This window comes from Myotis daubentonii, chromosome 5 (genome assembly GCF_963259705.1).
Source record: "Myotis daubentonii chromosome 5, mMyoDau2.1, whole genome shotgun sequence".
Classification (NCBI taxonomy): domain Eukaryota; kingdom Metazoa; phylum Chordata; class Mammalia; order Chiroptera; family Vespertilionidae; genus Myotis; species Myotis daubentonii.
In genome coordinates, this window is record NC_081844.1 from 72269393 (window position 1) to 72283647 (window position 14255).

Sequence of the window (14255 nt, forward strand, 5' to 3'; positions counted from 1 at the left end):
AAAAAGGGCAGAGGTTCCCTGATTAGAAGGCAACCCAGAAAAAGGAAAACCATTCGACAACCAAAACCCAAAAGCTCAGAGCACAGAGATCCACAAACCATAAGCAAGCAAATATTCCAGGGAAAACATACATCTATATGTTTATTTGTATTATTAATTCTTAGCTGTTTCCTTAATTTTGGATTTTCTATCTTTCAGAATTGTCTTATTCAAGTTTTATTCAAAACCATTATACACACTTTCAGGATAAACATGGATGCTCATTTTTCCTAGAGCAGGAGTTAAATGATATAGTCTGGAATAGTACATTACTGCCATGTAAAAACTCCGGGAAGAAATTAAAAACTATCAAAGGTAATCAGAGAATTACATTTCCTAAATTTCATCCAGCTATTTAAATTAGTTATGGAGAATCTTCAAAACTCATAGAGCTGTCTGGCCTAGATCAGTGTGGTTCTCAGAGTGGAATTCTCAGACCAGCAACATTAATACTACCTATAGCTTGACAGAACCATAGGCCTAAATGAGGAATTCAAACCACTAATAGGCAAATGCAGAAATGGCTGCTTCACAATCACTTGGGAAACAATGTAAATACTGTTTCCAGTTCCCCATCTCCCTTAATCAAGCATGGGGAGGGGGCTTACGCGTGTATAGCTTCCCAGGTGAACATGATGCATAATGAGGTTTAAGAACCAATGTCTTATGTCCTTGGCTCTTGAAGTGTGGTCCCCAGAACACCAGCAGCAGCAGCAGCAGCAGCAGCAGGTGGGAACTTGTTAGATGTTCGCAGGCAAGCAACCCAGACCTACTGAATCAGAAACTCAGGAAGTGGGGCACACTGGCCATCTATTTACTAATTTCTTCCGATGATTCTGACCACATAATGTCTGAGAACCTCTGCTCCAATTGGGAACATGTGAAAGGAACTAGGATCCTGTGGAGAGGAATAAATCTCACGGATCTGAAGGTCAATATGCCATACTTCCCAGATATGCCAGTGGGCATTCTCAAGCTGTCCATTTAAGCACAGCATGATTTTGAACAATGAAAAATGCCTCCTGAAAAGCACTGTTTTAAAGCAGCTGAGAAACCTTATCCATGGAAAGTCAATAAGGACTAGAAATGCTCAAGTGAACAGCAGCAATTATAAGAGGGGGCACAGAGCAAGTCCACCTTGTTTATAGCTCCTATAAACAGTAACCACTGTTTCCTCTGCACAGTGCAAGGATTTCTGAAGGCAGCAGAGGAGAGAAGGAGATGAAGCTCACCAGAGGGCTAAAACCAAAACTCAACTCTGAGGTTAATAACATTTTATCAAGGGGAGTAGGATGGTAATCATGTCTCCCAGTTTCACATCTACTTCAAATCAAATACTTCTTGGGCACCTATTATGTACCAGAAATCATGAATATTGCTCCTAAATATCAAGATGCCACCAGGAATCTTTTTTAATAAAACAATGATTCTAATTTTGTGTGCAACTCTAAGGTATCTATTTATCTTTAGGTTAGAGGCTTCTCTCCTCCCCATCTCTGATCCTTGCACAGCCTTTTCAATTAAATGTAAGATTGTAAGGACTAGAATTTCTCAAATTTTCATGCCATTTCCCTAAAGTTCTTGGGGTAATAAAGTGCCTGTGAAAGTAGATGGTCCTACTGACATCTGGTATGTGACTTACATTTTCACTTCTCTCCTGAAAGTCTCAGGATACAACTTAATTTCTGGACTATACTTACCTGTGGAAAAATATGGATATTTTCTGCTTTATATATATTGATCCTTCCCTTAGTTTCATATATAAAGTAAATTTAAAAGCCTTATACCATTCTAACAAAAGTCTGTTATATGAGTTAATTATAATCATGGACTTAGAGTAAGATGAATAGACTAGAGTTTAAACGCCAGCTCTGACACATACCAGCTGAGACCTCTTGAGCCAATGATACTCAGATCATAGGGCTGGTGTAAGGATTGGAGGAAAGGGTGTTGTTTTCTCTTCCACACCTTCTCATGCCCTCATTCTGCCTGTAGAACTCTTTTACTTTTTCTTTAAGCTTCTTTTCAGATGTCACTTTTGCTATATAACCAGAGCATTTCCTTTCCCCAAAGGAAAGTCACTACATTTTCCATAGCTTTTTGAGTATGTACCTCACTGTGTGTTTACAAATCTCATCCTTCCATCATGTACCAAGAGCTGCCTAGAGTGTGTACATAAGAAAGTCAGAAACTACTTGATAAAGGATGTTGAAGAATGACAAGAATGACTCCTTGCGTAGATGGGCAAGTCCAAAGCAAAGCCTATGTAAATACTACAGGTTCAGTTCCAGACCACCCCAATAAAGCCAGTATCTCAATAAAGCGAGTGGCAATCCTTTTGCTGAAGGAGCTTGCCTTCAATTTGTAAAAAACACATCTGTGAAGTGCGAAAAAGCAAAGCACAACAAAATGAGATACGCCTGTAACCCAGACACTTCATTATCACCTAATGGAATGAAGGAAACAAAGTTATCCACTGATACATCTCCTTCTTGGTCACTAGATAATTCAGTTCCAAGGACAAAACCACCATCCTATCTAATAGAGAAACATAGTAATTAACCGTAACTTCGCTACCCTTCCCATTGGCTAATCAGCGAGATATGCAAATTAACTGCCAACCAAGATGGCGGCCGGCAGCCAGGCAGCTGAAGCGAACAGGAGGCTTGCTTGCTCCAGTGATGGAGGAAGCCAAGGTTCCCCGCCTGCCGCTGCCGGCCTCTGAGCTTGTACTCTAAGAAACAATGTTGCAATTATAGAACCTAAACAAACCTCAGAAACCTGCTTTCAGCCATCAGAGCTGGAGCAAGCAGGACCACAACAGTGTTACAATTATAGAACCCAAACAAACCCAGATACCTGCTTTCAGCAGCCGAAGTCTCAGAGCTAAAGCTGGCTCTCAGTTCCAGTGACAGCCATAGAAGGTAAATAAATCACAGAATAAAAAAAAAAAGAAAAAAAGGAGAGGTTGGGAGCTGCAGTCACCCGCCAGCCTGAAAACGGCCCTCAGTCCCTCACTCAGACTAGCCAGGCACCCCAGTGGGGACCCCCACCCTGAAGGGGGTGTGACCAGCTGCAAACAGCCATCAGCCCCTCATCCAGGCTGGCCAGGCACCCCAGTGGGGACCCCCACCCTGATCCAGGACACCCTTCAGGGCAAACCAGCCAGCCCCCACCCATGCACCAGGCCTCTGTCCTATATAGTAAAAGGGTAATATGCAAACTCACCCTAACAGCAGAAGGACTGGGAATGACTGGTCACTGTGACACACGCTGACCACCAGGGGGCAGATGCTCAATGCAGGAGCTGCCCTCTGGTGGTCAGGGTGCTCTCACATGGGAGGAGTTATGCTCAGCCACAACCCAGGCTGACGACTGCCAGTACAGCGGTGGTGGTGGGAGCCTCTCCCGCCTCCTCAACAGTGTTACCGGATTGTGAGAGGGATGTCCAACTGCTGGGCCAGGATCGGGCCTAAACCAGCAGTCGGACATCCCTCAAGGGGTCCTGGAATGGAGAGGGTGCAGGCTGGGTTGAGTGGACCCCTCCTTCCCCATGCACGAATTTTGTACACCAGCACCTCTAAAACCAGACAGAAAAGGCTTTGTACTAGACCAGTATGTACCAGAAGAATATTTATATTTGCCTTGTGTCTACATAACCTGGAGTCTCCCCCTGTTGTGAGTCCTTTTCATGGATATCATAATGATCAAATAGAATAAAATAAAACTGACTTTCTTCAACAAACGTAAGATATTGAAAAACTCCTAAGTATATCTTCCAAGTTTTCCTTTCCCACTCATTTTTCCTTCTCCAAGCTCTTTTCATACATGCAATATGGCCAGATCAGAAGGACCAATACACTAATGGAAGGGTATTCAAAGCCAACTAAATTAGATTAGCTATGAATCAATGACTTAGAGGTAAAAGTAACCATATTTCTGTACTAAAGTTCTAAAATAATTAAAATTCCAACTCAAAAATTCAATTTTTTCCATTATCTCAAGGGTTAAACTTTTTATAATTATTATTATTTTTTTTTTAATCCTCACCAAGGATATATTTCTTAACTGATTTTAGAGAGAGATGAAGGGAGAGAGAGAGAGACATCGATGTGAGAGAGAAGCATCAATCGATTGCTTCCCGAATGTGGCTTGAACTGGCAACCTAGGTATGTGCCCAGACTGGGGATTCAATCTGCAACGTTTTGGTGTATGGGATAACGCTTCAGCCAACTGAGCCACCCAGTGAGGGCAAGAGTTAAACTTTTTTTAAAATATTGGATAGATCACGAACTACAAGAAAACAATCGACAACTGAAAAAAATTCCTCCAAAATATGAAAGGACTTAGAAACAAATGCCCATATCAGAAAAAGAAATAAATGTAAGAATATAAGATTACTGGCAAACCAGAGATGTTTTGAGATATGTGCCCAGCCTTTAGAGATTACCAAAAACTAAATACAGGAAGAAAAAAAAAAGGCCAGCAGATATTTTTCAATAAATTCTTACTTGCCAGTAAGCTTATAAATATTTCAATAGCTTATAAAAATTGCCCAAATTGGAATACCTTTTATTGGTTGAAATTACTCTGAAAAATTGCCCAAATATGAAAACGTATTAAGGGTTTCCCAAAGTAACTACAGTTATGCCATGGTGAAGTTCTTAAAGTCAAAGAGCCAACTGAATAATAATGCCCTTAAGTTTTCAGACTTAAATATCACTTTAAATATCACTACCACATACTCTGAGGCATAGAACTCTGGTTTCACTAAGTACTTTTATAGCAGTTCAACAAATACAAAGCTGATTCTTAAGAAAAATTATGATTTTTGCAGGTTCCCTAATTTCCATAGCATAATGTTAATAAATGCTGTCATCATTAACACTGCCATTAATGAATCCGGTTACACATTCATGTGTGTGTGTGTGTGTGTGTGTGTGTGTGTGTGTGTGTGTGAGTGTAAATTTAAGAAAAGTCTGAAAGCATATCTCTATATATAATAGAGAAATATGCAAATTAACCAGGACGCCGTAACAGGTCAACAGGACAGGAGGAGGTTGAGGGGCCTCTGCATGCCTGCCCTAGGGGAGGTCCTGATGAGCAGCGGCCACAGCTGCTTCAAGGGCCAGAGAGGGAGGCAGGGCCGAACTGGCGACTCCAGGTTGGGCAGCGCCGTTCAATTTAGAATCACGCACAGGGCTCCTAGTATACTATAATAGTGGTTATCTTTAGAAGGTACAGTTAAGGGTGATTTTTCTTTACTTTTTATAATTTCCTGAATTATCTAGACATTTTTCAATAAATATATACTTTATGATTAGGAATTAAACCTATTTTCATTAAGGAATGAGATATAAATGATCAGTATGCAAATAAACCAGAGTTATTAAGTCCAACAACACATATAACTATATAGCAAATCAATCTCACCTGATTCATTACACAAGGCTTTCAAGTCTGCTCCAACATATCCATGTGCATTGTTTGCTAACCGTAGCAGCTCGGCTTCAGTGAGTACATGTGGTACCTTTCGAAGCAGTTTCCGAAGTATATCTAGCCGGTCCTGAGCATTAGGAACTCCAATCTCAATCTCTTTATCAAATCGTCCAGGTCGGCGGAGTGCAGCATCCAAAGCATGAGGACGATTTGTGGCCCCAATAACTAATACCTGTCCTTCACTTCCTTCCTAACAAAATAAAATAAAAACTAATTATTCTTCTACAAGTAAAACACACACACACACACACACACACACACACACACACACACACTCTATATAGGCAAGGATGGATGGATCCAACTGTCCAGGCTGCTAAGTCCTACCCCTTACACTTTTATTATTCACCCTACATTTTCCAAAGCTTAGCCTAAATGATCCCTCACCTAGTTTTCCAATACTTACCTTTCATATATCACAAGTATGTCTCTCCCACATCTAGCATCTTACCGACACTGTTCCTATAAATAATAACATATATAACACCCTATCATATAGTTATTTTAATTTAAATATTTTAATTGCCCTTTTCCCCTACTTGAAACCAGAGATTATGGCCTACAGATTATTCAAATAGAAGAGATCTTTTATAGTTTTCAAAAAGATCTTCTTCACAAATGGACTCTATTTTAAATTTGATAATATTTTAAATTTATAAAACATAGACAGCAATATAACCAACACCAGAGTACCAGCCACCTTGAATATGTATGGACTTTAACTCTCTGAGAATGAAATTATAAAGAACTATGATCATGGCCTTATGGGTGGCTAAGTTGGTTGGAACGTTGTCCCATTCGCCAAAAGGTTGTGGGTTCTATTCCCAGTCAGGGCACATATCTAGGTTGCAGGTTCAATCCCCAGTCAGGTGGTATACAGGAGGCAACCCACAGATGATTCTCTCACATTAATGTTTCTCTCTCTCTTTCTTTCTCTCTCCCTTCCTCTCTCTCTCAAATCAATAAAAGCATATCTTCGAGTGAGAATTTAAAAAAAAAACATCTATGATCATGATCAGCCACCTATAGAAATTATCCAACATTCTATTCAGAAGAACCAAGTGTAACCTCACAGAGACAAATTTAACTGAAATGTGATTCAAAGAAAATTCAAACCTAACCAGTTACACTGGATGTGCCAACAGAAAATGCATGGATTATAATGAATCCACAAATTGTGAATTTAGAAGACAAAAATACGGGCCCTTAAACATCTTCAGGCTAAAACATCAATGTCACATGCTTCCATTCCTACCCAAAGGCAAGAACACCAATCCACAGCAGGCCTTTCCCACGGGCAGAAGAAAAGGCAGCTGTGTCTCAGTAATTAAGACACTCCAACACAGTCTTACATCTGACTTCCTACTCACCAAGAATTCTAATTATAATACAGCTCGCTCTCTCTCTCTCTCTCTCTCGCTATATATATATACACACACACCTTTTGGGTGAAAATAGAATCATCCGTAAAGCTGATACTTAGCTCAATAATTATATTTCTTATTATAAACAAACAAACTGGTACCCCAGTTTATATATCAGTCTTATAAGTGTTGTTATTGTGGGTTGTCAGTCCTCACAACCCATCTCCGAAATACTAACATTGTATTCTCCAGCTTTATAAACTGAAAACCAAACCTGAGTGAGACAAGATGATCACATTTAGGTGCTGCCCCAAGACTGAGACCAGGTGGTCATCTAGCCTCCCCCAGATAGCAACCCTTGTCTTGTGTTACTCTTAAAATTATAACACATTGTTAGCAAATAATAGAGACTTAATACTAAACCTTCATATTATTTTTGCATGTTCAATTTCTACCAATAGGAAGTAAAAACCAAAAAGTTCTAATAGTCCAGTTTTTAATATGCAAAAAGAGGACCTGGAATTACATACTTTTAAAAATTTCTTTAGGTTCTAAAAAACAAGTTCTGCATAAGTGTATTCTTCTGGTAAATGACTGTCAACATTATGTATATGCCATCAGAGTGATAACAAGGTAAATTCCTTTTAAATGTTGCACAATACATTATTCTCACTTTCTCTATTTTCACTTGCCCCCAAAGAATCAATTTATACATGTGTATATAAGACTTACTCAAGAAATTTCTTTATAAATTCTCCTAAAATTTAATCACTAAATCTTTCTTATGATTTTTGTTTCAGGTTTTTAAGTTAGTAACATTTATTACAGAAGAAATCCATTGTTGTATATTATTTTACATGCTAGAAAAAATGTCAGATTATACTATCCTAGCAGTTACTAAGAAATCTGCCAAAGAAAATTATATTGTGGCCCTTTCCTCCAGTGCAGGGGTCCTCAAACTACGGCCTGCGGGCCACATGCAAATACAAATATTGTATTTGTTCCCGTTTTGTTTTTTTACTTCAAAGTAAGATATGTGCGGTGTGCATAGGAATTTGTTCATAGTTTTTAAAACTATAGTCCGGCCCTCCAACGGTCTGAGGGACAGTGAACTGGCCCCCTGTTTAAAAAGTTTGAGGACCCCTGCTCTAGTGTTTATAGCTAATATTTTTTTCTTACCCTAGAATACTCCACAATTCAAGAATTTGATAGTTTTTGCTACTATATATACACAAATGATTAAGAATCGACCCCTTCCTACACAGAATCAATACTGGTGCTATACTTACTGAACCAATACCATCCATCAGTGTTAGCAGTGAAGCTACAACTCTTTTGTCCACTTCATTCTGAGCCCCTTCTCTTTTTGGGCAAAGTGCATCCAGCTCATCAATAAAAATAATTGATGGATGCCTAAAAACAAATAAGCAAAAATGAATTTGCTAATATACATTTAATTTTTAAATTTGACATGTGACATGTCACATTTAGGATTTAGTTAATAATATTAAAGACAAAGGCAACAGGATGTTAAACTGAAAAACCTTAGATGAATTCTAGCCCAATTTATTAACTCACCAAAAATACATTCTAGTGGATCTGCCCTCAATTAAAAAAAGAGCACTGAGAACAGTGTACTGCTCATGAGATGAGAGTCTACGCCTAGGCAGAACTTGCCCACTAATGCCTACTGCATTGTTATGCCTCAATTCAGAAGCAGAGGCTAGAGATGTTGTCCCTGGGAACAGGTTTAAAGTCCAAGGGAGCAAAATTAGAAATGCTCTCTGTTACTTTACCTATTAAAAAAAATTACTTTCACCCTGGCTGGTTTGGCTTAGTGGATAGAGTCGGCCTGCAGACTGAAGGTTCTGGGTTCGATTCTGGTCAAGGGCAGGTACCTGGGTTGCAGGCTCAATCCCTGTTCCTGGTCAGGGACCTTATGGGAGGCAATCAATCGATATGTCTCTCTCACATGATATCAAATAACACTGCCTTGTTTCTCTCTCTGTTTCTCCCCCTCCCTTCCACTCTCTCGAAAAAAAATCAATGGAAAAATATCCTCAGGTGAAGATTAACAAAAATAATAAATAAATAAGTAAGTAAGTAAGTAACTTTCATGATAGTCAATGTTCCTATAAAAAGATGTGAATTCGCCCTGACCGGTTTGGCTCAGTGGATGGAGCGTTGGCCTGTGGACTGAAGGGTTCCGGGTTCGATCCCAGTCAAGGGCATGTACCTTGGTTGTGGGCACATCTCCAGTGGGGGGTGTGCAGGAGGCAGCTGATCGATGCTTCTCTCTCATTGATGTTTCTAGCTCTCTCTCCCTCTCCCGTCCTCTCTGTGGAAAACCAATAAAATATATTTTTTAAAAAAGATGTGAATTCTCTCATAAGAGGAAACCTCAACTGCCAGGAACATAACAATGACAACAAAAATATACCAAACAATAAGGTATGCCCTGGTTCTCAAACCTTCAGTATTAGCACCACAGACTACTTATTTCATCTACTATAACTAGGAAAAAAATACTTTAAAAATTGAAGTTCTTTTGATAAGAGAGCAATATTATGGTAAGTTAAATGCCAAAAAAATGATAGAGCATAGCCATATTATAAATAATATTACTTTAGACCAAGTTATAGACCATGCTCTAATGCTTCTTGTAATATAACATGGTAGACTAATTTGAGGAACAGTATTCAACAAGAATTATTGTTAAAGAGCAAAATATTTGTCCCTTTGAAACAAAGTATAACAAAACAAAGTTTTGAGCATAAAGAGCTACTATAATACAATCCTCAGGAAGTCTCATGATATCAAATAACGATGTATTAATTCTTTTCCCTTATGTATTTTTTAATTGAGATATAATCATCATATAACATTATATTAGTTCCAGGTATACAACGTAATTTAATATTTGTATTTTGTGAAATGATCATAAGTCTAGTCATTGTGACATCTGTCGCCATGTATAGCTACAACACTTTTTTTTTCTTGTGATGAGATCTTTTAAGAGCTACTCACTTTACAATTTTCAAATATGAAATAGTTATATTAACTATAGTCACCATCCTATACATCACATCCCCATGACTTATTTCTTTAATAACTGGAATTTATTAGAAATAGATGAGAGAAAATGTCATTAGATTTACAACCTATTTCTAGTGCTACCACTACTAGTTTTGTACTATTCTTTCATGCTTAGTATAAACTGCTAGTATCTCCACTTTGATTAACACAGCCTTAACTACTAATTTCAAACAAAAAAAATATAGAATACCGCAGAGTGGCTTCAGCAAATATCTGGCGTAACCTTGCTTCAGTTTCCCCATAGAATCTGTAACAAATAAAATACATTTAAGGAACAACTCTCAAACTTTCCAAATATTTCCAGAATACTTAAAATTAACTTTCCAAAATTATTTTCCAAACTTAATTTGTATATAAATGAAAGAACAAATCTAAAACATTTCAACATGTGAAACATCCAGACAGAATACTAAGCAACCATTTTTTAATTTAAGCAACCATTTTTTTAAAAAACACATTAAGCAGAGGATCTCGGGCACTGAGAGGAGGTGACCCTGCAACAGGTAACAAATCATCATTAGCCAAGATGTCTCAGCACCTAAGCCTCTAGCCTTTAAAAAGGAACCTCCCAAAGAGAAAGACTTTGGAAATGCAGGGCTCAGAGGGGTCCACACAACAACCTTATTTTGAGCTGTGAATCCAGAGCGCTTCAATATACCTATAAAACCTGCACAGCCAGTATGGCACAGTGGTTGAGCATCAACCTATGAACCAGGAGGTTAAGGTTCAATTCCCCAACAGGGCACATGCCTTGGTGTGGGCTCAATCCCCAGTGTGGAGTATGTAAGAAACAGTCAAGCAATGATTCTCTCTCATCATTGATGTTTCTCTTTCTCCTTCTCCATTCCTCTCTAAAATCAATAAAAATATATTAAAAACAAGACTCAAAAAATCTGTAATGGCTTTTGGATTGACAGCCCTTTCACTTTGGGTGGCTTATATTGGTTATCTACATGTAACATAAAAGAATAAAACAAGCTTCTATGAAACTACTAATAGTGAGGAACACAGTTATATGAAGAGAAAAACATCTAAATGGGATTAATAGTGCTGGTTACTCTAGATGGAGATATAACAAGTCCATCAAATGATAGACTCTATAAACGCACGACATGTTTCTTGTTTTAGAATATATTAATGAGGAAACAAGATAGCAGTTGCAACCAGATTAGTATAGTTAATTTTGTCCTTTCAAAACTGTAGCCATTATCTCATTCTTTTTCAACAGAAAGCTTCTCAACTTTATTTTTAATTAAATCCTCTTATAAAAGTGCCACGAGAATGGAAGTCATTTTTGTTAATTATTAAGTTCTATATAATAAAAGTACCCAGTGTTGTGAAATTTGCATAGTATTTTTAATATTTTAAGGTGAATTGTGAGGTTCAGTTTTCTTTTGCTGTCTGCAAAGGCAATGTTTATTTTCTATCTGGCATAGAACCTATATCTGTAGAGAAAAAGAAATAATTGTAAATTATTGCAAAGCATGCAGTCAACACTAAAGACAAATAGTTTTTGGAGTCACAGATGGCTCATATATTTTGGTTTTTCATTTCAGCTAATTTTGGTCCAGAATTTTATTTTAATTGAAAAGATACTCCCACTTATCTACTAAAAGAAAGATTAAATGAGGGAATAATCCAAAGTAAGTGTAGTATTTCCTTAAAAAAATAAGTATGTTATACTGAGGTCTGATGTTTTTACTTGATTATAATTATTAACAATTTTAGTTTTCATAAATTAATGCTACAGTGATATGATAAACGTAAGACTAAATGTTGTTGGTTATTTAAAGACCAGAACTATTCAATGAGTAAAGTCTCCTTACTGTCCTGAGTTTACCTAATATAATTTCAATCTTTCTGATAAGGATTCTGGACCTGTTTCATTTCTAGACATTTACTCCATTCTTCAAACCATTATAACTGGAGCTCATTAATAAATCTTATCTCTGAAATTGTTTCATTATTACCAATAATAACAGCATAGGCAGAGTTTATCATCATAATGTAAGTTTTTAATTTCTAGTACTTTATTGTGGTTTTGCAGGATACATAAAAATGCAATTATGTCTGACCTGTAGATATTAAAGAGCTCAACTAATACAGTAATCTACATGCAACTAAATTAAATTTTTACTACTGAGCCCTAAAAAAAAGAATTTAAGAAGTATCCTCCTCTATAATAAAAGGGTAATATGCAAATTGACCAAATGGTGGAACGACCAGTCACTATGAGGCACACTAACCACCAGAGGGCAGATGCTCAATGCAGGAGCTGCCCCCTGGTGGTCAGTGAGGTCCCACAGGGGGAGCACTGCTCAGCCACAAGCCAGGCTGACAGTTGGCAAGCACAGAGCACAGCAGCAGTGGCAGGAGCCTCTCCCACCTCCGCGGCAGCGCTAAGGATAGCCAACTGATGGCTTAGGTTCATTCCCCTGCGAAAGGGCACAGGCCAGGCTGCGGGAAACCCCTACCCCCAAGTGCATGAATGTCATGCAATGGGCCTCTAGTATTTAATAATATTGTTTATCCTATTAAATTATGCACACCTACTATCATACACCATGACCAAGAAGGATTTATCCCAGGGATGCAAGGATGGTACAATATCCGCAAATCAATTAACGTGATACATCACATAAACAAATTGAAAGAAAAAAGCCACATAGTCATATCAATTGATGCAGAAAAAGCATTTGACAAAATCCAACACCCATTTTTGATAAAAACTCTCAGCAAGGTGGGAATTGAAGGATCATACCTCAACATAATAAAAGCCATATATGACAAACCCACAGCCAACATCATACTCAATGGACAAAAACTAACACCATTTCCCCTAAGAATAGGAACAAGACAGGGATGCCCACTCTCACCACTTCTGTTCGACATAGTACTGGAAGTATTAGCCATTGCAATTACACAAGAAAAAGAAATAAAAGGCATCCAAATTGGAAAAGAAGAAGTAAAACTGTCTTTATTTGCAGATGACATGATATTATACATAAAAAACCCTAAAGATTCCATCCAAAAACTATTAGACTTAATAAATGAATTTGGAAATGTAGCAGGATACAAAATTAATGCCAAGAAATCTATGGCATTTCTATACACCAATAGTGACCTTACAGAAAGAGAGACTAAAAAAACAATCCCATTTACCATCGCACCAAAAAAATTAAGATACCTAGGAATAAACTTAACTAACGAGGTAAAGACCTCTACTCAGAAAACTACAGGACATTGTAAAAAGAGATAGAGGAAGACATAAACAGATGGAAGAAAATACCATGTTCTTGGATTGGTAGAATCAACATCATTAAAATGTCCATACTATCCAAAGCAATCTATAAATTCTACGCACTTCCCATTAAAATACCAATGGCATATTTCACAGACCTAGAAGGAACTCTCAAAAAATTCATCTGAAATAAAAAAAGACCCCGAATAGCTGCAGCGATCCTGAGAAAGAACAAAGTAGGTGGGATCTCAATACCAGGTATCAAGCTGTATTACAAAGCCACTGTTCTCAAAACTGCCTGGTACTGGCACAAGAACAGACATACAGATCAATGGAATAGAATAGAGAGCCCAGAAATCACCCCGAACCAATATGCTCAATTAATATTTGACAAAGGAGGCAAGAACATACAATGGAGTCAAGATAGTCTCTTCAATAAATGGTGTTGGGAAAATTGGACAGATACATGCAAGAAAATGAAACTAGACCACCAACTTACACCATACACAAAAATAAACTCAAAATGGATAAAGGTCTTAAATGTACGACGGGAAACCATAAAAATACTAGAGGAATCCAAGGGCAACAAAATCTCAGACATATGCCGAAGCAATTTCTTCTCCGATACAGCTCCTAGGGCATTGGAAACTAAAGAGAAAATAAACAAATGGGACTACATCAAAATAAAAAGCTTCTGCACAGCGAAAGAAACCATCAACAAAACAACAAGAAAGCCCACTGCGTGGGAGAACATATTGGCCAATGTTATCACAGATAAGGGTTTAATCTCCAACATTTATAGGGAACTCATACAATTTAACAAAAGGAAGATAAACAATCCAATCAAAAAATGGGCAAAGGACCTAAATAGACACCTTTCAAAAGAGGACATTCAGAAAGCCAAGAGACATATGAAAACATGCTCAAAGTCACTAATCATCTGAGAGATGCAAATCAAAACAACGAGGTACCATCTCACACCTGTCAGAATGGCTATCATCAACAAATCAACAAAC

General features: G+C 37.8%; 1 protein-coding gene across 4 annotated transcripts in view; it reads right to left on the reverse strand.

Moving 5' to 3' along the window:
- Window positions 1-14255, reverse strand: part of AFG2A (AFG2 AAA ATPase homolog A) — a 276000-nt gene that overhangs the window by 243375 nt on the left and 18370 nt on the right. For 3 of the 4 annotated variants that reach the window (XR_009453050.1, XM_059698094.1, XM_059698096.1), the window contains exons 7-9: window positions 10189-10245; window positions 8192-8315; window positions 5473-5728 (exon numbers count right to left, since the gene is read on the reverse strand). Coding sequence is in view for 3 of the 4 variants with exons in the window: in XM_059698094.1 (XP_059554077.1) it covers window positions 5473-5728; window positions 8192-8315; window positions 10189-10245 (437 nt within the window). In the remaining variant the exon portion in view is untranslated. The remainder of the gene's footprint in view (window positions 1-5472; window positions 5729-8191; window positions 8316-10188; window positions 10246-14255) is intronic. The other variant, XM_059698095.1, reaches the window with a different exon arrangement.